Source organism: Natator depressus, chromosome 21, assembly GCF_965152275.1.
Source record: "Natator depressus isolate rNatDep1 chromosome 21, rNatDep2.hap1, whole genome shotgun sequence".
Classification (NCBI taxonomy): domain Eukaryota; kingdom Metazoa; phylum Chordata; order Testudines; family Cheloniidae; genus Natator; species Natator depressus.
This window is the reverse complement of record NC_134254.1, coordinates 5896547-5919461: the sequence shown is the minus strand read 5'-3', so window position 1 is coordinate 5919461 and position 22915 is coordinate 5896547. Positions and strand designations below refer to the sequence as shown.

Sequence of the window (22915 nt, the reverse complement as noted above, 5' to 3'; positions counted from 1 at the left end):
CTCTGTAATGGGCTGGTCTGTCCACATTCCTGGCAGTGGATGCAGTTTGCATGAGCTTGGCAGACTCCGTTTCTCTGGCAGGCAGGCAGTATCACAGCTTGCTGCTGGTCCATAAGAAGGTGTTGGTTGTGGTGTATTTTTGTAAGGTTTTGTGTGTGTTTTTTGTTTGGGGGTGGGGGGGAGCAGGCATATGTTCTAATGCTGACCTCCCTGGAGCAATTATTCCCCTGTTCAGCCCTTTCTGGTTTTTCTGCTTTTGGCACTTGCTGGATTCTGAATCAAATGTTTCTGATTGTGATTTACACACTGTGGTGTGTAAGCAGGGATCATACACATATCTCTTGGTGCCATTTGTTAATGAAGGGCAAGTGGGAGAGACCGTAGCAGCATATGGTCCTGTTGTAACACATTAAGGTTTTAACGCGGTATGATATTCCTTTAGTGTAACCCTATCAACATCATATCACATGGTAGCACAATGTGGTACAATAATATGTCAGCGCTGGTCAATTTGTCACATGTGTTATTTAAATCCCTGCAGAAGAGTGTGTGCACCTTACATGCACTTCCTTCCCACCTGCCTTGCTTGCCTCTTATTAAAGTACTAGTAATAAATGGTGCATGTCGTGTTTGTTCACCAGTGTCAAAAGTTCTGCCATTAAAATTTTCTACATGTTATGCAAAAAGGCGAGGCATGATTGACTGTCAAGCATTTAAAGGGATATGGTGCTTTAATTTAGGACCAGATGTTTATATATGGTTTATTTAAAATAAAACCAATCCTCCACCTCCAAAGAGGGAAATTTTTTGAAAGAACCTAGGGGAATCTAACTCACTTAAGTCCCTTTGAAAATTTTAGCTTAAAATGTTCGTATGTGGAACGGTTAGGGTGTTACAAACTCCCTGTGAATAGGTTTTAGGGGGATTGCTCATATGGCTTTGGAATGTTTAAAGACTCTGGAAGAAGATTTAAAAAAGAAAAATCCTAATGCGTTTAGTTAGGAAAACCCAAAAGGGAAATAGCTGTGAACAAAGAGACACAAAGAATGAGTAGTTACAGTATCAAAATTCCAAAACTAAACAAACTGCATATAGGGGCAGGGTTGGAGTAAATGTAGGTTATCATTCAGTGGTGAGAATCTGAAGCAATGTTAGTAACTCAGGAAAAGGTCTTAAGTATAATGTATCTTCTTAACCAAGACCCCTTTAAAAGTTATGTCCCCCAGAGCAGCAGTGTCTCTCAAAGTCAGTGCATTGCCTTCCCTTGGTGAGTCCTGGTTGTGCATCTCATGTAGCACAGAAAGTTGCAAATTTCACTCTTGCGCAACTCCTGATTACATGTAAAAGGTGGGTCTGAGGCATGTCTTGGATCCAGATCCAAAGTTGGAGACTATTCACGGTTTCTGTAGTACAGCTCTACCGTTCTGGTTCTGGCCCATCTTAAATATTTAGTTAAATTTACTTTGGCCTATTCTTTAGCAGACAGAGGGCTTTACCTGGAACACTGGGCTGTGTGTGTTTCCCAGTTCAGGTTTCTGTCTACATTAATAGCTAACTTTTCATTCTAGTGCAGAAGTTTAGGCACAAAGCAAAGCAGCACATGCTGAATGTGCAGCAGGAGAGTCCACCGGTGTGAGGATTCAAGGGAGAGGAAGATGTTGAGTCCAGAACTTCCCTAACTTGTTTTTTAGAGATTGTGTGAATGGTTCTGCTATTAGGAAAAGGGGTAGTCGGTGATAGCAGCATGTTGCTGAACAAAGCCTGGGGTTTTGGCTGGAATTTTTTCTTTTTGTGTGAACCAAAACCACATTGAAATCCCCTATTTTTGATTTCCCCTTTCTAAACTGATGGCCATAAATAAACCCTTTCCAAGAACTAGTTCGGGCGGGTGGATTCTTTTTGTTTCCTTCTCAATGGAAAAGCTAGGGGTGTGGTGAGAGCAGTGTCTCTGCCATGCTTATGTCAGAGTAAAAACCTTTCGTTTCCTGGAGACTGCCTTCCTTATGACAGCTGGTCGGTTCAGACTGTGTGTGTGTGTGTGTCTCTCTCTCTCTCTCTCAAGATTGGATCCAAAGGCCATTGCAGGTAATAGTCTTACTGACTTCAGTAGGTTTGAATCAACAGCATCTGTGATTCCCATTCTAGTCAATGGGAGTCTTTCCAACAGCAGTTGGCTCAGACCTTTCACAATCACTTTATGTGTGGTGGCTTTGGGTAGGCAGCAGGGAAGTGGGCTGTTCAGTGTGCATTATTCAAGAGTCTTGTTCCTAGCTTCTCCTAGGATGTGACTCAACTCGAACAGAGGCCTGGAGAGAGTAACTTGGGCTGTCGTCTTGGTCTTTTTCAACCGTTCCGTAGGGTGGACTACTGGGTCTTCACATGCAGCCCCATTCATGTCAACAAACGAATGGATGGTAGTTCTGCGTGTGGATCCAGGGCAGCATATGGCCCTTATTTGTCATCCTGTTAGTTAATTAAGAAACATTTGGGCTTCAGTCTTTAAGCTGTACTGTTGCAGCAAATGGAATCAGGCATACAAGACTGGACTAGGCTATTGTACACTGTGCTTGTAACGTGTGACACCTAAAACGTGTAGTTTTAAGCATTTGTTTGGTAACCAGCAGCCTGTGCTATGGCATCTTACAAGGTTTGAGCTGAAACACTCAAGATCTCAGTGGGAGAGACCAAATACCAGGCTCTCGTGCTGGCTACAGCTTTACCAGGAAGCTTTACCTGGTAGCCAGGAAACTGGGAATTTGTTTGGGTGGAGGGAGCTCGGAAAAGAGAAGCATCCTGCAGTGCTTCCTAAGAGTGTGCTTCGGTTTGTGACATGGGTGCTGTAGTGGAGCAGAGGGCAATTATTGAAAGGAAATGCTGACAAATTCAGTTCCAAACCCATCAGGTTTCCACCTGGGATTTCAGAGAACCAAGCTGAACTGCTGATGTGAGCTACGCTTTTGATAAGTCTTGCAGGGAGAGAGGAGAAAATAGGAGTGGTTATTGCTAGATCGGACACAAATCTCCGATATAGCTAGGACAGCAACGTATATAGAACAGCAAATAGAGTTGGGGAAGACTGACCAAGCACTGTCACCATGCAGTGATGATGGTCTGAAATGACTTTGTAGTCCAAGAGCTATAAAGGATGGCACAGCTACGGTCATTCACAGTTTAAAGACCTTCAGACCCTGCTTTGTTCTGAGGAGTTGGAGTGCTGTCATATAGGAAGGTGTATATATCGAGTGTGATAGGCTTTTTTTGTAAAGGAGCGAGTGGAGCAATTAATTTTCAAGTTCTGTTGGGCTAGAATCTTGATATTTGGTTCTCTTCTATTATATCACTGAATATGCAGAGGGCAATCCCCATGTCAACTTGGACCTTTCTATCCAAGGTCCCCTGTCTTTTGTTGTAGAATTGCAGCTGTCCGAGTACCCACTGAAGCTAGAATGTTGAAATCTGGTGCAATCACTGCTTATGGACCACGAATTATGGAGGTGAAGGGGAAATCTCAGATTTGAGATTTGTCATGAGTATTGTAGGTCGCTGAAAGGTCATCAGTCTGACCACTTCCAAAAACTAGATTAATTTATCTCAGAGTTGGCTCTGTTGATTGTGAAGCCTCCTACCTGGAGAGATGAAGGTCATTAGTTATATACAATGGATTGTAGCCAAGGAAGGTTTCAGAGGTGAGTTTACTGTTGGCACTAATTTTTATAGCTACTTCCACCTGAACAATAGGTTGCTGTTGGGGAGTGTGTATACGCACTTCCCCCCCCCCCCCCCGCCCTTCCCACCACCACAATAATGTACGTTTGCATTACCACCTGGGGAGAAGATGCATGTTACCTGTCCCCACCATTAGAACTTCCTTACTTGATTAGGCTTGTTGTTTCCCAGCAGTCAAATCCGTTTCCCCTTCTCCCAGCCAGTGCCCTTTCATGTGTCCCCCCGCTTGCATCTGTTGTGAAGTCTCATGACTTGCTTTTGTCCTCAGTGAATCCAGGCGAATGTGCAGCCATTGCATTTTGAGTGGCCATAAAACTGTGATCGTTTCATTTGAGTGTTTGTGGCATTTGATAGCATATCCCTGCAGAGTGTCTGCCACAGCAGCCTGCTCTGGGGTTGGAATCTGATGCCTTCAGTCTTCAGCTTGTGTGCATTCAGCTGCGACAGCCATAGCTTTGCAAAGGCAGGAAACCTTTTGGACTAGAGGCTTCTCTGTAAGGAAATCTTCCGAATCATTCTGTTTGTGTTCTGCACGGAAGACTCGTCATGTGACACTCTGTAGCGGACGCCCTTGAAGTATACATGGAACCAGGCTCTTCCCTTAGCTTCATATATGCATTGCTCACTGAGCTCACCTGTGCATCTGTGGACAGGATTTGGCCTTTAACTTCTGCATTGTGGCCCTGATTAAACAAAACACTTAAGGTAAGCGTGTACCTTTAGGCACCTGCTTGAATCCATCCCTAGTCATCAAAGCAATTAAGTGCATGCTTAAGTGCTGTGCTGAATCAGGGCCCATTTCCCTAGCAAGGAGTGACACCTCCCTGTCTCTCCCCATGGTTCATGGAATGCTGCATATTTCTAACAGCACTAGTTGTTTAAGGCAGTGCATTTGTTTAGCAGGTGAAAGCATCCGTTTAATACTGATTCCAGTAAACCTGGGAAATAGAATTTCAATTGTTGACCTTATTTAATATTTCTCTCTTCAGGAGACCACTTTGCAGATTAAAATTACTGTCTCTTTTTTTGTCTTTGTCTGCACTGCCCCCCATCCACCATTTAAATTCTTTTCAATTTGGGCATTTGAAGTAAAAGGTGGTCACTAATAACTCACCCAGATAATTTTTGGAGCAGCATCCTACTACTCTCTCTTGCTAATCCAAGCAGGGTAGTGAGACTTTGTCTGAACCCAGCCCTCTGGGCAGCTATGGAGGTGTCACTTTTATAGACAACATGTTCACAAGATTACAAACATAGGTCAGGTGAGGAAATGGTGCTGCTGCTAATATATATGCTTTAAATACATAAACATAAGAACTCTTTCCAGTGGTGGGCAGTGTGTTTTGCAAGTGGAAAGCTGAGACACCAGGGAGGTGAGGTGACTTGCCCAAGGTCACACAGCACATCAGTGGCAGAGCTGGGACTAGAATCCTGGTCCTCTCTCTCCAGGTTCATTGTCCCAGCTACGGGACCATGTTCCCTGGTTGCTACTATCATTGCAAACCAGTTTAGAGCCTGGGGGCAGGAAGGGAGAGGAAATGTGGTTAGGTAACCAGCATGGATTGTAGCTCTTATTTCGCAAGGTAGTTTGTTTTTCTGGCCCAGTAGATTAAATTGGTGTGTTTAGCCTTGAAAGTGTTCCTTTAACATTTATAGAGGTTGACTCAGTGTTGAGTGCCTGTGGTGCACGATGAGGAGGCAGGATTCCTAGTTTTGGCAGGGAGGGGTTTGTGCTTTCAGGGGAGCATTTCCTAGTGGCTAAATCAGGGGGCTGGGAGTTGGGATTCCTGGTTCTATTCTCAGGACTGCCTCTAACTCGCTGCGTGACATAAGGTTAGTCACTCCATCTCTGCTTCTATTTACCCACTTGTAAAATGGCAAGAATATCTTCCAGGAGTATTGCAAAATTTAATTTTTATTTGTGAAGTTCCAACCTTGGATGGTTGTATAAATGCAGGATAGTAGCCATGCATTGGGATATAGATTGCAGTGATTTAGAGGTTGTGAAGGGCTAGATTTAAAGCATGCTGCTAAACTGATTTCTTTTCCTGGCACTTGGCACCTGAGGCATGCATTTCTAGTCGTAACTGCAACTATAAAATAAGCAAATTCTCTTCCTTCTTTGGATTAGTGCCTATCTGTGCAGTTTAAATCCATAATCTAGTGTTTAAATTTAACCTGATTTTTACCAGTTATTCCTTTATTTTAGGCTGCAATTAAACTTTTGAGGCTTCGACTTCAGACTCTGAAAAGAGCAGAAAGCTATCACTTGAGTGAAAAAAGGATACTGGAAAAAGACTTCCTAATGAAAGGATGGGCCCTGCTCTCTCTCTCTCTCTCTCTCTCTCTGGTGTAATCTCTTCCGTTAGGTTGTTTTATCTTATCAAACAAAAAGTCCCAGAAATAGAAAGTTTTCCACGGGTAAGAGAACCAGCCCTGAGATACACAGCACTGGGCTGTGTTCATTCCCCTTAAAAAAAGGAGCCCAAAGTGGCAGTAGAGTAGAAGAGAATATCGATATTGTTCAGTCTGCATGGGGGAAGAGAAAGAGCCTTGAGTTGGAAATGTACGTAACTTGCCATGGAACACACTGCTGCTTCCAATAACAGTCCGCATCGGGGTGCTGCCCGCTTGCTTCTCTAGCCTGCCTCGGTTGCTTGAGCCCAAAGAAGCTATTGATCTTCTGTTACAAGGATGACACAGGGGAAAGCAGAGGCAGCCGCTTGCTTTGGGGTTGTAACAAAGAGAATACGCAAGATATTCAGGCATTTTCCCAAGTCGAAATCTTGGTCCGAGGGTCTCCATCTACTGCGGAGGCCCAGCAGGGAGGTCTTACTGGTTAAAGGTAGGTGCTCTTGCAAGTTGGTCTATTAGGCATACTAGTTAATTGTCAACTTGTATCCGGTTGCAGCTACGAGTTAAACATTATGGGATTTGTGCAGTTCTGGATTGTTGTATGTATTAGAAATGCAACACATAAGAGATAACAAACTGTAGTAGTTTTACTTTGTAACAGGCCAGATGCTGAGGGTGAACTCCCCTTTGGCTTTGGGTTCTTACATATGTCGATATTGAGGATCTGAAGCAATTCAAAATTCTTCTGTTTAGTCTCAGCTGCTTAAGAATTATATTATGTTTTTCTACAAGTGGGTCCCCAAATGCTGAAGTACCACTATTGTGAGCTGGGGTGTTAAATTTCTTCTTTTCACCAGGAAAGCTCGACTTTCTAACTAAATGTGACCCTATTGCGTTTGCTAAGAAGCTGGTTTCAAATATTATGGTTCCAAGATGAAGTAATTGTACATTTCTCAAGAGTGTTTTCACAACAGTTATAGTTTGGGGATGGTTTCTGGGTATGCTTGTTCTGAAACAATAAGGCAAGATTTATTTTATTCACTTCAAAAATTGGGTTTGTCGTCTCAGGTGAAAATATTTTACTGTGAAATCTTAGGACTGTAGTGGAGACTAATCTTTTAGACAAAGTAGTATCTGCAGTTCATGTACTGTGTGTTAACCAGGAAGTCAAAAAAGGCCGCTTTTAAGGATGACTCTCTTGAATAAGAGCAGTTCAAATTAATATCTGTTGGAAAACAGAACAGGTTTAAGTCTGTCATTACTTAAGTTGGTGACACCTTTTAGATTGCCCCGTCCCTTGGAATTTATGTGACAATGGAGGTTCGCTTTCATCAGGTTTAAAGGGCCAGACGCTGCAGTCGTTACTCAGGTAAAATGCCCATTGATGTCAAGGTGTTTTATCTGAGTTCAGGTTGAAGGACTGAACCTTCTGTCGTCTTATGTTTGAAAGATAAGTGACAAAGAGCTTTGAAAATCAAATCTCCTATAAAGTGTGTGGTGTTTGTGGAGTTAATGGGGAAATTGCTGGAAAGGCAGACTTTGAAAGTGACTGAAAATGACTATGTAACTTTAAGGGATTTCGATGATTTGTGTTCAGGGGTCCCCTTTCATCATTGCTAAGATCATCTTAAGCACTTTGTGGAACTGCTGTATTCACTGCCATGAGTTTCCTGCTAAAATATCACTATATTTGGTACATAGATTTATCTTAGTGACTACCCCATGACCTTCACAGAGAGCGTGTTAGGCTGCTGAGTATGTGAAATGGGAACTGGCTGATTCTCTTGAACAGCGGGCCAAGAATTATTCGGCAGTCGTTTTCCTTTTCTTTTTGCCTCTGAAATTTGAGACGGGGCTAGAGATTTAATAATATCAGTCAGGTGTGAATTGTAGAACTACGGTCAGTGGGGCTGCGGGGTTGCTGCTATACCCAGCTGCTGTGTTCTAGTTAAATTGTGTCATTGTTTCCATTAGAAACTGTAGTTTTCAGAGGATTTTACTAGCTGGTTGTCAAGTGTTTGGGGTTTTTTGTTTTGTTTTTTTTTGTTTGTAAACCTCAGGCTGAAATTTTAGCATATTGGGTCTCCAGCTGTGTTTGCACTGGTGCAAGTGGGAGGATAAAGCCCTTACGCTCTCCCCAGGAACGCTGTTTGTTACCATCTGGTGTATTTTAAAGGCCAATAATTTCTCTTTCCAGCTCCCTTTTTTGAACTGGGACTAAAGCAATCTGGGAAAAGATTTCTTAGCCCAGGGGGCCTAAAACTTTTTCATAGTAGGGGATGCATCTTCAGTATTGTCAACCCCCAGCATTCAAAAATATGTCAGGCCTCAAAAAATCACGATTGGCTTAAAAATCATGAGATTTCAAATAATGAATGTTGTACTCTTTTTATTTACTGTCTGTCCTCTGATGGTGCACCCACGTCTCTCTTCCAAGCTTTTCTCCATGGCTATGAGGGCTCGCTTTTTCTTTTTTTTAACGAAAGCAATGAGTTTCTGTTGTCACATGACTCCTGGAGCTGGAGCTTTAAGGAAAACCATCAAATATGCAAGACTTATTATAAAATCGTGAGAGATGGCAGCATTGCTTTTTAACAGATAGTTACATGGACATGTCCCCTCCCATTCACAATTGAATGGATTGCCTTCCATCCATCTTAGCAGCTGGAAACGATTGGCCAGCCTGCTTTTCAGATCACAGTGTGAGAACTGTTGGTTTAGCAGAAACCAGAGTGAGCGGGGTAGAGAAATTGCCCCAAACCATCTTCGCCACCCACAGGTCTCATCTCAGGAACCAAGTTTCAGAAAGTTCTCGTGTCTAAAAGCTACTGAATATTTTAAATCTTTTTTCAATTTAAAATTTGTGGGTAATCTTTATTGCATCCCCCAGGTAGTTTGGTCTTGAGGTTAAAACCTCTCCTCAGGACACCTAGGTGCTTTTCTTGCTGCTAAGAAGAAGTGTGGTTGGTAATTAGAGCAGAAGGCTTGTTTTCAGGACTCCTTCATTCTCTTCCTGCCTCTTCCATAGACTCATTACATTACCTTGAGTGAGTCACTGCTGCTTCTCTCTGTGTTTCATTTTCCCCTTCTGTACATTGGGATAGTCAAGGATTATTCCTTAATTCTGTATGAAGTACCTTGCATGCTTTTTTAGGAACTCGCAGATCATAATAGTAATAAATACCCATCCCATAGGTCTACCGTGAGGCTGAATTAAATGTTTGCAAAGTGCTTTGAGATCCTGTGGCTGTGTGCTGTGCAGGTGCATCATCACAAAGTCTAAGCACAGTCGAGCATTAGAATTACAGGGTAACATTCAAAAGAAATATAACAAGAAAATACTGTAATGAGACTTAGATAACAGCAGTAAAAGTGAAGACCAAGAAAGTGTGCAGCAGCCATGTAGAAACCCTAGCACCTCCTGTGGGAGACAAGGAAGCTGGTTTAAAGTTGTTGCTATTTTAAATCCTAGCTTCTGTTGATTGGGCATGCTTGCTTTGTTCTGTGCAACTTCAAAATTGCTTTGATTGGAAAAGCAAGAGAGGATGTTTGGCAGCTTAACAGTTCCTCTCCTAGCAAACTCTGCCTGCTTCTAATATCTTGAAAAAAGGCCATGATTCCCGAGGGCCAAACTTGGCGTTGAGCTATACCAATGTCACTCTGACATGACTCAGTTGAAGTACATAAAATTGCCCCCAATTTAAACTGGTGTAACTGAGAACAGAATCTGGTCCTAGCGACCCAAGTACGATGGAGGAATCTGGCCAATGGAAGAGGTTAGAGATGTACAATTCTCTTGGAAACTGGGTTGGCAAAAGTATTTGTGCTTAAACCTGCAAGAGGTGCCGTTTGGTTTGTGCATTTGGAGAGGAGATGGAAGGAAATAGCTTCCTCTGGGGGGACTCACATATCAGCTCAAAGAGTCTCTAATTTTAGCTGGACAAAAAATAATTAACCTCTGTTTTTAATGGAGGACGACAGAGATTCTGATCGATCACTAACCCCGATGCCTTTGTGGGAATTTATTTACATGTTGGATAGAAATTCAGTTTCTGTCAAAAGTTAAGCGTCTCTTAATTTGGATGTAAAATAGCTTACTCCTTGAGTGGAGGCATCCTACTTCAGAGGCTCTTGTCAAACCCTGTCACATGGCTATATCCTAGAGCTGGGTTCAGTTTCTAAAATTAGCTTTCCCTACAAGTTACTGAAGTGATTATGTCTGTTAATAGGTGATAGTGACGAGAGAGTGTCCTAGTAAATCCCATAAAGAAATGCCTAATAACAGTGGGCCTGATCCTGAGGGTTGGTGAGCAGCCACAGCTCCCATTGACCTCAGTATGTGGGGGGGGGAGGGGGGGGAAGGGGAGGGGAGTGAGTGGCATTACGGGTGCCGAGCTGCTTCCAGGGTCAGAGCCGATATCAGTGTGGTTTTAAGTTATTGCTGTGATCCAAGGAAGATGAACAGACCAAACCATTGCAATTACAGTGAGAGCTTCTCTGTCATGCTATCGGTGCAGTCCCATCCAGAGCAGGCTACAACGCCCAGGATATTATAGTGGTGAGGCTGGCCATATAAGTACTGAGATAGATGGGAGAATGGTGCAGGAAAGGGGACAGCTTCAAAGAGTTTGGGCTTTGTTTGGTAAACACCCAAAAGTTTGGCTGCTGTTTCTGCAAACTTGGGCTGGGAATTTCCCAAGAAGAGGCTCTTCCCCCGTGCTCTCTAGCCCTTTCACTTCCCTTTTTGGGCTGAAAAGGTAATGAGAACAACTTGGGTCCTGGCATCCGAGAATTTCTTGCTCTTCCCTTATGGAGAAATGCTGCAGTTTTCTAGGAATGCGTCCCACACACTACAACTGGCAGCAATGCTAGGCAGAACTAGTGTTTGTTCCTGTAGAACGGTGGCTCTCAACCTTTCCAGACTATTGGACCCCTTTCAAGAGTCTTTGTCTTGTGTACCCCCAAGTTTCACTTCGCTTACAATCTTACAAAAAACAGACATAAAAACACAAAAGTGTCACAGCACACTGCTACTGAAAAATTGCTGACTTCCTCATTTTTACCATATATTTATAAAATACATCAATTGGAATATAAATATTGTACTTGCATTTCAGTGTGTAGTATACAGAGCAGTATAAACAAATCAGTGTCTATGACTTTGTCTATGACTTTGTGCTGACTTTGCTAGTGCTTTTATTGTAGCCTGTTGTAAAAATAGGCAAATAGTGATATGAAAATTGGGTCTCTTTAAAGTGTCACAGGTTGAGCTCTTAAAGTCACTAGTTGCTTCAGAAAAATCCTGGATGTGCAAAAGTGGGGTTGGGAAGGGGAGTGGACCTGAACCTATCATAGCCCTTAGCCCATTTTCCAAACCAAATCGTAAGTTTTTATGGGGTAAAGGCAGGGAGATTGAATTATCAGGTCACCTTTTTGTAGCAGCACCTTTCAAAGGAATGTACAGAAATTGGGTGACTGACTCCCTTAGACTGCTTTTGAAAATCCCAGCCTACAAATAAATACATAGGAGAGAGACCGTAGACGGTTCTGGATCAGTTGATGGTCCGTACATCACAAGTGGTTCACGGGAGCCCATCTTGGTAGTGAGTAGAATGAAGCCTCTTGAAAGCTAGGCCATGTGTAGCATTGGGAGCAGATGTGTCTGTGAAGCTCTTTGTCTTATACAAAACATAGAAGGTGGAGATTTTGCCCTCCTGGATTCCTTGTTGGTGTCAGCACTAGACCCATGGCAGGGAACACGTACCTTCTGGTTCCCCCTTGAGGCGTCTGTTTCCACCTCACTGCTATTATTAGTGTGAAACTGTTTCTGTCGAGAAAAATAAGTAGACACATGACTAGGGCTGGAGAGATCCATGTTAGATACAATAGCCCCTCCTTGTGACTCCTGTGTTGAACAAAACTAGGGCTGGTTGGGAAAAGATACATATTTCCCTTGTGAACAATTTGATGGAAAATTTAAGTTTTTGTTTTGTTAGTCAACGTATTTCAGTTTTTTTTTGTAAAAAAGTAAATTTTCATTAAAGTGGAAATTTCCTTGTAAAGTTTCCATTCAATCAATAAGCAGTTTTTCCCCATTAAAAATAAACGTTTGGATGGAAATTTTTTATGACTAGCTCTAAACCAAACCCTTCTGGAGGTTCAAACAATACATTAGGCTTTCCCATGCATTTGGAAGCACTTTGTTACAGTAAGAACATCTAGTCTTGTGGTGTTTCCACTCAGACTGGAAGAAGGAAGCACCAGCTGTCTTCTGACCAAGCCCATTCTTGTTCACTTTCATCTCCCAGCTTTGTAGCCTCAATAGGAGGGGAGGGTTTTGGTAAGGGTCAGGTCAGTAATGGCTGTATAGGGTTCCGCTCTGCGTATTCAGGTACCTCCTCCCCAACGCTTTGTGTGAGCCTATGTTTTTGCTTGAAGTGCTGTTCGTAGGGAGTTCTGATTTGGCTTTTTTTTTTTAAATTAAGTAGTATGTCTGATTCAGCTGAGGGGTTTTTTAAGTAGGTATCTGTGGAAAGATTAACAAAAAATGATCAAATAGAAAGGTATGTATCTAGTGCTGATGAAGGGTGCTGAATGCTTTTTACGCACAGGCCAGGTAAAGCATTATACAGTGGCAATATTAGCTTGCATCTCACCCTTGAGCTGGAGGGACCATCTCCAAGACTGAGTGAGGATAGTTCAGCCTCCATGGCTTGTTCAGTTATTGTTTTCTTTGTTGAGAATGCCAAGAATGTGGCCAGTTGCAGTGGTGCTGGTACACTCACTGGGACTTGGCCTGACGCACTCAAGTAGCGGCTGAAAGATGTTCCTGACCTTGGCTGGGTTTGAATGGGTAACACAGAGGTGAAAGGCTCTCTAGCCCATTCCCAATCATCTGAGCCGTCCACTGCCATCTGTAATGCACCTTTGGTGTGTTTAGAAACTTTGGGGGAAGGACACCATTTACAAAGAAAATGCCTTTGAACTTTATGGCCATTGTATAGTGAGCTTTGTGGAGGGTACAACCACAGAAATTAGACTAACGTACGGTATTGCAAAGCTGTTTCAAGGCGCCTTGGAAATTGCCTGATTATCCACGGAAGGTTGTCTGAGTGCATATATGGAATTGAAGTCAAAAGGGATCCTGTTATCTTAATATCTAAAACAATCTGCTGGTTAACTTTCTTGGTGTGCATTGGGCTATACTCAGTCTCTGCTCCCAATTCTCATCCTCAGAACTCTGTTTTATCTTTTGTTACTCTCTGCCTTTCCATGCAGTAAATCAGCTTTCATTACAGGAACAATTAAATCATGCATAGTCCGTGCAGATGGTAGGGAGAGCTGGAAGAAGGTCACAGCAGCAATGCAGAACCCATCGTTCATGACATTTCTGTTAAAGGGAATTTGTGGTGCTGGGGAAGATCTGGAGTGAGGCTGTTGTGATTATTTGTTCTCAAATGCTTGTGATCCCCAACCTGTGTGCGTAACTGAATTGGTTTCCCAGAATGCCCCCTCCATCCAGCCGGCATGTGCTGCTTTCCCTTCGGCTCTGGGTTCTCTGACTCCTAGCAGAACTCAGTCTGCAGCAACTCCCAGCTTTGCAATTGCCTGACGAGCTGGAAGCCGTTTCTGGGACCCAGCCCAAAGTTTATCATCAAGGTTTAGGGAGGGGGAGATGGGAATGGTGGTCGGATCAGCTGGAAGTATCCGCACTGGCCCTTGTGTCAGTGGTCTGGAATTACTGCTTTATGAGCCAACCCTGACTTGATCTAGAAAGGGGAGAGGGGATCTGAGGCTAGTATGAAGTAGGGGAGGGTTACGTTAATTGCTTCAACTCTGCCATAAAGTTTTTGGGCTGCATGTCACTGCACTTACATGTACCCCTCAGGTGCATCTTTCCAGAATGCGTGCTCCAAAGCTCCATTGTGCTCAACCCAGACTGAGGCTGGTGGTATCTAAACAGGTGACCACCTTCTTTCCCCTCCTGCTGAGAAAGAGGCTCACAGTCAGTGTAGGTGATAAAGGATCTCCTGACCACAGACTTCTGACCTTTGTTATCTTCAGATGCTGAGCTCTTCCCCTCACGCTTTGCATTAATAACCTTGGGCCTGGATGTGCAGAGTTAGGCTCTAAAGTCTGTATTTAGGCACCTGAATAAGAGGCCTGATTCTGAGAGGGGCTGACCTGCTCTCTAGCAGTTCTGAGTTTATCAAAATGATCATGTTTATTAAGGTGCCTAAGTACAGGCTTCGGGGTCTAATTGTAGGGCACCCAGATTTGAAAATCTTGGTCTGTGGTGCCTTAAAAAGTCTGTGGCTTGCTCTAAGACTTTCCAATTCAGAGGTAACTGAAGGGTGGCCTAAAGATTGCTAAATTCCAACCTGTTGCTCCACATGGGGTGAAGACAAAGTTGATCAACAGAATGTTTTTTGTGGATGGCAAACTGTCCCATGTGACTTCTCTTCTTTGTCCAAGGGAGATACAAGTAGAGTTGGGCAGGAAACAGCTGTTCTGTCCTGTGAATATTTTTGAGATTTTTTTTCCTCATTTTGAATCATGACAAAAAGTCAAAATTTCAAATATTCGTGAACGAAAGTTTCTTCCGTTTCAGGTAAATCAGAATATTCTGATTTTGACCTTTTAACCTTTTTTTTTGTCTAGTTTGCTTAAATTTGGAAATGGGAATTGGTTTGAACTGGAAAACCTGGAATTTTTCATTTTGAGAACGTTTCATTTTGACAGTTAGCGAACCTTTTTCCCTGACAGTTTTTTGAGTCGGGAAATTTATTGAACCCAAACTTGTTCCGTAGACTGTCAAAACCAAAATTAAGTGGCATTTTTCAATGAAAAATGATTGATTAAAAAAATTCTCATCTGGCTCTAGATATAAGTAACTCTGGTAGTGTGCGTATATTTTTGAAATGGCCCATGGGCTCCAATGTACTGGAAAGGATTAGAAGCCCTGCAAGGACTTCAGTAATGTTGAAGATTTCGAATGTTGTTGAGCTGGCAGATACTTCTGCTTTAAATATGACATTCATAGCATTACTGAGACTGTTTCCATCAGGCAATGAGTCTTTCTTGGTCAGCGCACACTTGGGGAGTCTCAGATTTTCCGTTTGCCAAGGCTTCCAACAATAATGCTGTGTAAGGTCTATTTCCCTAAACACGACCGCGCTGCAGTAAACACCCGTTCTTTCCAGTGGCCTGTGTGACATGCATTTGATGAGCCTCAGCCACATTCCCGGTGACAGGAGTCAGTGTTGCCAATACCACAACCACAGCTGGATCTAATTGGCCCCTCAGCAGAGAGAGATTAGGGACAGAGCAGGCCGAGAGAGCTGGAAATGCCCCTCTCCGCACAGAGACAGAGCCGTTTAAGGGAAGCTTGTGCTACGGCTGCTGCGGTGTAGGGAGACCAGAGTTCAGTCCCCAGGGCGGTCACGAAAAGCTCCTTTCGGTCATGCTGGATTGATGCACGTGAAGGAATAAATGCGAGAGACGAACCTGAGCCAAAAAGTTGAGGTGGGGATTCGCCCACCTGGATAGTGCTTGGTTCAGGGGGCTTAACCCAGAACCTCAAGAACGAACATGTTTGGAAAGCTGAACCTTTCCAATGGGGTTCTGTGACAAAACACTGCCGTACAGGTGAACAAGCTAAATCCATCTGAATTCCTGGTACGATTTCCAATGGGGTGCGGAGCGTGGAATACAGAATCCATCTGCCAAGGGAATTGGCCAGTTGAATTTTTGCAAGGGAGACAGATTTTTTTATTATTATTTTTTTTAAATCCTTATTTATATCCTGGTAGCATGTAGAGGCCCCAGCAAAGACCTGCCCCTCATTGTGCTTCACGGACAATAAGAGACGGTTGTGCCCCTAAAAGCTCACAGTACAAATAGACACATGGACAGAGGGAGTATCGTTATCCCTGTTTTACAGTAGGGAAGCTGGGTCCTGGAGGGAGGAAGTGACTGTCGAAGGGTCTGTGGCAGAACCAGAAATGGAACTTGGATCTAATGAGCTGCTCCCCAGTGGTTTAAACACAAGACCATCCTTCTCCATCTCTCTCAGTGGGTGTTGAATGCTGTGTGCTCACCCCAACAGAACAGATGGTTCCGATTCAGTTCACCTTCATCCTAACTTCCGTTCAGCTCAATCATCCCACTGCACAGACTGGGCTTTTCCCCCCTCCAGCTGCTCTAGGTGAATGCACAACTCAAGCAGAACTGGCACCTCCTGCAAAGCATTTGGACATGGCCCTTACTGAGAAGATGCTCTGATTGCCCAGAAGGCCGTGCATTACAATTACTGGGTAACCGTTCAGCTTGTCTCTAATTAAAAAAAAAAAAATCCTTCTTGACTTGCCCCCAGGCATATTTAAGCAAATTGACTCTAAATAGAAAAATGATAAGCAGCTCACGGCAGCTAACTGTGAAATGATAAATGACTTCCCTCTCCCTCTTGAGATTGCTAATGCCTTCCCCTCAGGCACCAGCTCCTCAGCTTCTCTGATTCTCAGTCATTCCCCCACCATTGCCAGAGCAAACCTGGGGTATTCCTTCCTTCACCTCTCGGGCCAGCGTTGCTGCCAACCCTAAGCATTCAAAAATCACGCATCAGGTTCCAAAAAAAGATGGGATTGGCTTAAAAATCATGATGTTTTTTAATTCATATGTTTTGGTTTCTTTCTTTTTTTTTTTTTTTTTGCACTTTTGAGATTTTTAGGAAGCACATTTTCAAGCTTTTCCCAACAACCATAAGGGCTAAAACATTTTCATTGTTTAAAGAAAAAAAGCTGAGATTTTCAGCATCATCCCATGACTCCAGGAGCTGTGGCTTTAAAAACCCAACCCCCCCCCAAATTGTGATTCTCATGGTAAAATTGTGCGAATTGGCAACACTGCCTTCCACAGTTTCTATTTTCTTTTTTTAAAAAGCTACTGAAATAACATTGATAGTCCCGGGAACGTGGGCATCGCCAGACGGGAGCAGACCAGAGAGCCGCTAGCACAGTATCCTGTTCTGACAATGGCCTACGCCGGCTGCATCCTACAAAGGTGTAGGAGACACGAATGTCCGTTGTGGAGTTTAAGATACTTGGCCCCCCAACGCTATCGTATCTGAGTGCCTCACAATCGCTAGTGAACTTAGCCTCACAACACCCCTGTGAGTACTGTTAGCCCCATTTTACAGATTGGGAATGGAGGCACAGAGTCCGCGCTGCAGCTGGGGGAGCCTTGCAGCCCAGGTCGGTAGATCTGTGCTAGCAGGGCTTGAGCGAGCCTGCTGAAAGTAGTAGTGTCGATGTTGCGGCTCCGGCAGCCGCTTGGGCTCTCCAGCACATCCAGCCCCTCAGGTTTGGGAGCCCAAGCTGCAACATCCACACTGATATTTTTTTTTTTGCACGCTAGCTGGAGCCCTTCTAGTGTGAGAGTCTGTCGGCCTGGCCTGGGAGACTGGCGCACCGAATCTTGTAAAATGGCCACACAGGAAGTCGGTGATAGAACAGGGACTTGAACCCAGGGCTCCCAAATGCAAGGCTAGCCCATCCTTCTTTGTGTTCCTTCCATTGTGTAATGACCTGCCACGTAATGCATGGGTTAGGCCCTGACGCTCAAATGATGCTGAACATATAAATTGCGTCCCTTCAGATCTAAGTGCAAGATTTTTTTTTTTTTTTTTTTTAAGGAGCTCATTTAGGTTATCTTGAGCCACTTCCCCTCTCCCCAAGCCTGGTGAGTAACAAGGGATTTCTCTCTGTAAAGAGGCTACTTGTTTTAATTGATGGGGATCACAAATTCCCTGCGAGACACTAGGGCTGCGGCATGTTTTAATTGATAAAGGAATAGGGTGCGGGCTTCGTAAAATCGCACTCGTTTTGAGCAAATCTTTTATTGATAGTTAAAGCTACAGTTAGTTTAGCCTCCAAATGGAAGCTTTGTGTTTAAAAATCACAAAACCTGCTGTAAACAGGAATACCTTTGTGATTCTAAATAAAATCAGTGTAGATTAGTGGTTCCCAAACTAGGGGCGCCGGTTGTTCAGGGAAAGCCCCTGGCGAGCCGGGCTGGCTTGTTTACCCGCCACGTCCGCAGGTTCGGCCGATCGTGGTTCCCAATGGCCGTGGTTCGCCGCTCCAGGCCAATGGGGGCTGTGGGAAGTGGTGTGGGCCGAGGGATGTGCTGGCCGCCCTTCCCGCAGCCCCCATTGGCCTGGAGCGGCAAACCGCGGCCAGTGGGAGCCGCGATTGGCCGAACCTGTGGACGCGGCCGGTAAACAAACCAGCCCGGCCCTTCAGGGGCTTTCCCTGAACAAGTGGCGTCCCTAGTTTGGGAACCACTGGTGTAGCTGGTTTTGTGTTGGGGGTTTAAATATTTCCCAGCAGCATATGCAGCCCAGGACATGAGACGCGACAGCCTATCTTTGCTGCCTAAGCAGAGTAAAACTCAAAGTATAGCACGGATATTAGAAGAAATGTTATATATTAAATCTGTGCTCAATTTTAACAATCTCGGGTATTAGGAACACAGGTAAGAAAATCTTGTTAAATTAAAATAAGCTTTTCAGCCCCATTTCAGCAAAGCACATAACTATAATGGAGTGTTCTCAACTTCATTGGGATTTAAGCACATGCTTGAGTGACTTACTGAATCGAACTTTAATCCAGAGTGTGTCTCTTTAATTCTGAAATACTATGCTCTGTAAGGCCACAGTCCTGTAAACTCTTCCTCTTAATGAAATGTCCCTGATCATGCAGTTTCATACATGTGGCTGGATCCTCACATGCGGGCCCATTGACTTCGCTGGGACTCCACATGGACAGACGCTCATGCCCGTGCGCTGTCTTGCTGAAGTCAGTGGGCCTCTGTGCAGCGCTCAAGGGACCTGCCCACATGGATCACATTGCAGGATTGGAACCATCATGCCATTTCTGTGTGTAGTCCACTGCCTTGGAGTAGAGCTATTCACAGGGTTGTGTACTATCCAGAGTAGTGAGTATTTCCAGGATTGGTCCTAAACCTAGAAGTACGGTCATTGCCGAACTATTTGGGAACAGGGTTCACGATCCAGGGGCTAATATCCAAATCTGTGTGGCATATCCAGTCTTCTATCATCCCTCTATTTTGTGGGCGGTTGGTTTCTTTTTGTGGGTTGTTTTTCTTTTGGACTTTCTTTTTTTAGTTCAATAATACATTAAATTATGGTTTGAATACACTTATCCCCCAGTCCTTACTTGTTTGTGTAGTCCCAGTGAAGTCAATAAGATTGCGCATGTGAGTAAATCAGGCTCTCCTTGAATCTATGTTCCGGAGTGAGATATATCATATAGATTGTGTGTGTGTTATAAATAAAATCGATGATGCACAAGATTCTTCTTGGTGTTTTCTATTTGCTTGTAATGCAGTGGAAAAGGCTGCTTTTTGTTTATACAGTCACCTTATTTTTCTTGTAAACGTTGATACAAAAATCTGGTAAAGCAGGTACTGTTTTAAAAATACTCTCTCAATGCTACAGTGTAATGTTAAAGATCAGAATTCTTTAGGGGTGTGTGTCAAATCTCTCCTTGCCTTATTTTTGCCTTTAGTTTTGCATCAGATCAACAAAGCCTCATTTTTCATGAGCCTATTAGATTGCAGAGCGCCCGAGGAGGAGGAGGAGGAGGAGGAGAATGATCTCTGTTTTTAAAGGACTTGGTGCACCTAATGGTAGAGCATGCTTTATCAGTAGAGTCTAAAAACTGTGTGTGTCCTATCTACGTCTTGGGTAGGTTTTATGAGTTCTTTTTTTCCAGTGACGGTTTTGAAGAGCTGGTTGTTTTCAGCCATAGAGTTTCCGTTTCACACCCCCACACCCCCATTTATGTAAGGAGATTTAAACATCACTGATATATGTGGAATACAAATGAATGCACGGATTTTTTTGTCCTGCGATTGTGGAACTGTCTGGGATCAATTTCACACTTCCCCTGGCAAGCGCTGTGTCGGCAGCTGCCAGAGTGAAGACAAGAGTGAGTAGCGAAACCTGGGGTTTGGCAGGGAAATCTGTAAAAACTTGGAGAAATGAAAGCTCAGTTGAGGTTTTGTGATTGGAAAAAACCCACAGGGTGGCTTGGTGGGGTTTGCTCCCTGTCTCTGCTCATGCCAGGTTGCACTCTCTTTTTCTCTTTTTGTTTTTTAGTTCTCAAGCAAAAGGTAAAAAAAAACCCTGCTCTATGTAGGCTTAATTTTCCAAGGGATCAACTGCCACAATCAGGACGGGTTGAGATCCCACCATGACGCAAAGGTTAGGTCTGCATTCGAGTTTTTTAGCTTGAGTGAATTGATAGTTGACTCAAATTAATTGGCAAACATGTTTGCTCATGCGAGGCTGGACACTCCCTAAATGTTAACAGTAAACTGCAACCTTTGGGGGGTGTCCCCCCTAGCGTTACGGAAGTTGTTAGTCAAATCAACATCACGGGCGATAAATTAACTTGTTAAAACGTTCATATAAACCTACCCTTTGTGCCAGATTTCCAAAAGAGCCCAGCACCCTTTGTGAGGAATTTTAAAAATTTGGCTCCATAAGTCTTTCTTTATTTTACGTGTAAGCTAAGGAGGTGCTAATAGGAGTCAAACATCTGTCCTAAAATGTACCATCGGGGATAACTGAGCTGTGCAAAACCTGTGAACCATTTTGTTATGTAATGTTCGAGGATGAGTGAGGAGACTAAATGATCTCTCAGTGTATTGAATGTATTACAGACTTTGGCACCCTTTTTCAGATAGGATGTAAAATGAAGGTCCTCGGGCTATTTGTGGTAAGGGATGGAGTGATAAATCCTGTTGTTCTTTCCAAGTGCTAGTTTGGGTGACTGCAGTGTCTCCCTACGTTCCCCTGGCAGTATGACTGGGATGTGAGACTCTTCTCCAATTCCTGGCTCTGCACTGCACTAAGGTCCTTTGCTGTAAGTCCTGGCGGTTCTACAAATCCTTTTATCTGAGGATCATGCAAAGTGCATTACAGAACTTAACGAATTAAGCCTCACAATGCTCTTGTGAGGTAGATCAGTGTCATCCTTATTTGCATAGATGAGGTGTGTTGCTGGGGGATCACATGAAGTTGTGGCAGAACTGGGAGTAAAACCTCAGTCTCTACACTCCCAATCCCATACTCCAACCACAGGATCGCCCTTCCTTTCCTAAGGCTTTTCCGCCGTCTTAGCCTTCAGAGCTGATGTGCTCGGTGAGCTTTCTGGTGCTGCTGGAGCTCTGGAAGGAGCCAGGTGTGTCTTCCAGCTGTGCAAAGTTTTAAAAACCCTTCCAACAAACTGTGAAACAGCAAGGGGGGGGGGGGGGACTCTAACAGTAATCCCTTCATTGAGCTCTGTGGAGGCAGTGTGTGCTCAGCCTGGCAAGGCGGAAGGTTACCTTGCAGTGAACCCTTAGTGCCCTCTCGGTTGTATTATTGTTGGATTCCAGTTACAGGAACATCCAGTGCTGATGTTGATGAGTTGCTTTGGGAACAGGGAACAGCTGCTTAGAGAAATTTAAAAGATCCTGCTCCTGTCCTGGGTGTTGCTCGATAGGAACGCAAGCTGCAGAGCAGTTTGTCCATGCTTGGTCCCCTGTGGTGGAATTGCGTCTGCTAGTTAGAGCAAGAGTTCTGGGCTTAGAACTCGTGGGTTCTCTTACCAGCTTGGGAGGATGGGCAAGGGAGCGGGGAGTGAAGAGGGGGATGATAGAAGAGGGTTTTGACTAGGGGATTGCGGTCCTGGCTTTGTAACTGACTAGGTGTGTTACCTTGGGCAGGTCACTTAACCTCTCTGTGCATTATCTTACCCATCTGTAGAATGGATACCATAATTCTCCCTACCTCAAAGGGAAAAATAGCTAATGTTTCTAAAAACACTTTTTGGGTTAGTCAGACAAAAGGGGCCATAGAAGTGCAACTAACAAAGCCATAATATTTGTAAAACTGGTGTTTGACTCCTAAGAGATGGGTCTTTAGCTGTCCTTTCAAAGCAGAGCCCCTTTTGTACTCTAAAAAAATGTCTTTTAATTGTGAGACTGTTGGCCATTTGGGAAAATCAATCTTAACTCAAACAACACAAACTTTCAAAACATCTCAGTTGTTGGTTTAGACTAAATGTTACTGTGTTGTCTGAAATGTCAACTAAATGCGCCGTATGGTTTAAATAAAAGAATGGCAGATTAAAGGAAATGTGGAGTATGCCTGTGAATATTTATTTGCTTCAGAATGGCGATGAAAGCCCTTTAATGAGGGATTCTTTTACCTAACACTAATATGATCAAGACTCTCTAATAGCTGCTCTGTGTGCGATTACACCAGTGACTGAATCCTGTACTGAAGAAAACAGCCTAAGCAAGCAGGGATATGGACAAATGTCTGGTGCTATGAGCCTGGGACTGAGGCAACAGGACTCCTGGGTTCTGTTCTTACATCTTCCATTGACTTGCTGTGTGAGCTGGGACAAGCCGCTGCTGAATCTTTAAATGTGACCCCTGGTTTTTGGGTGTCCAGCTTGAGGAATCTTGGGCCTGGTTTCTAGGTGCTCAGCTTCTTTGCCCATCAGACCTTAGGTGTCTCCAGCTGGGCTTCCAAAGCCAGTGGCTACTTCAGTCCCTTTATGCCTCAGTATTTTTCATCCTTCAAACAGGTATAACACACAGCTCCCTGGCAATGCTTGATTTGTGCCAGGGCTGAGCCCCGGCATCTCTGGGCTTGGCAGTTCAGAGCCCTGGCACCTCTGGGCCTGCTGCATCAGTTATGAACGTAAAAAAATTGCTTGAGCCCCAGCACCTCTTTCATTACAAATTAAGCACTGCT

The 22915-nt window shown here is 43.9% G+C and overlaps 2 protein-coding genes across 2 annotated transcripts in view; both read left to right on the top strand.

Moving 5' to 3' along the window:
- The window catches only part of IKBKE (inhibitor of nuclear factor kappa B kinase subunit epsilon), a 78539-nt gene that overhangs the window by 49742 nt on the left and 5882 nt on the right, over nucleotides 1–22915 (top strand). The gene's annotated exons all lie outside the window — the stretch shown is intronic.
- The window catches only part of RASSF5 (Ras association domain family member 5), an 81801-nt gene continuing 65199 nt past the window's right edge, over nucleotides 6314–22915 (top strand). The window contains exon 1 of the mRNA XM_074936317.1: nucleotides 6314–6571. Within this exon, the coding sequence (XP_074792418.1) occupies nucleotides 6421–6571 (151 nt within the window). The 5' untranslated portion in view covers nucleotides 6314–6420. The remainder of the gene's footprint in view (nucleotides 6572–22915) is intronic.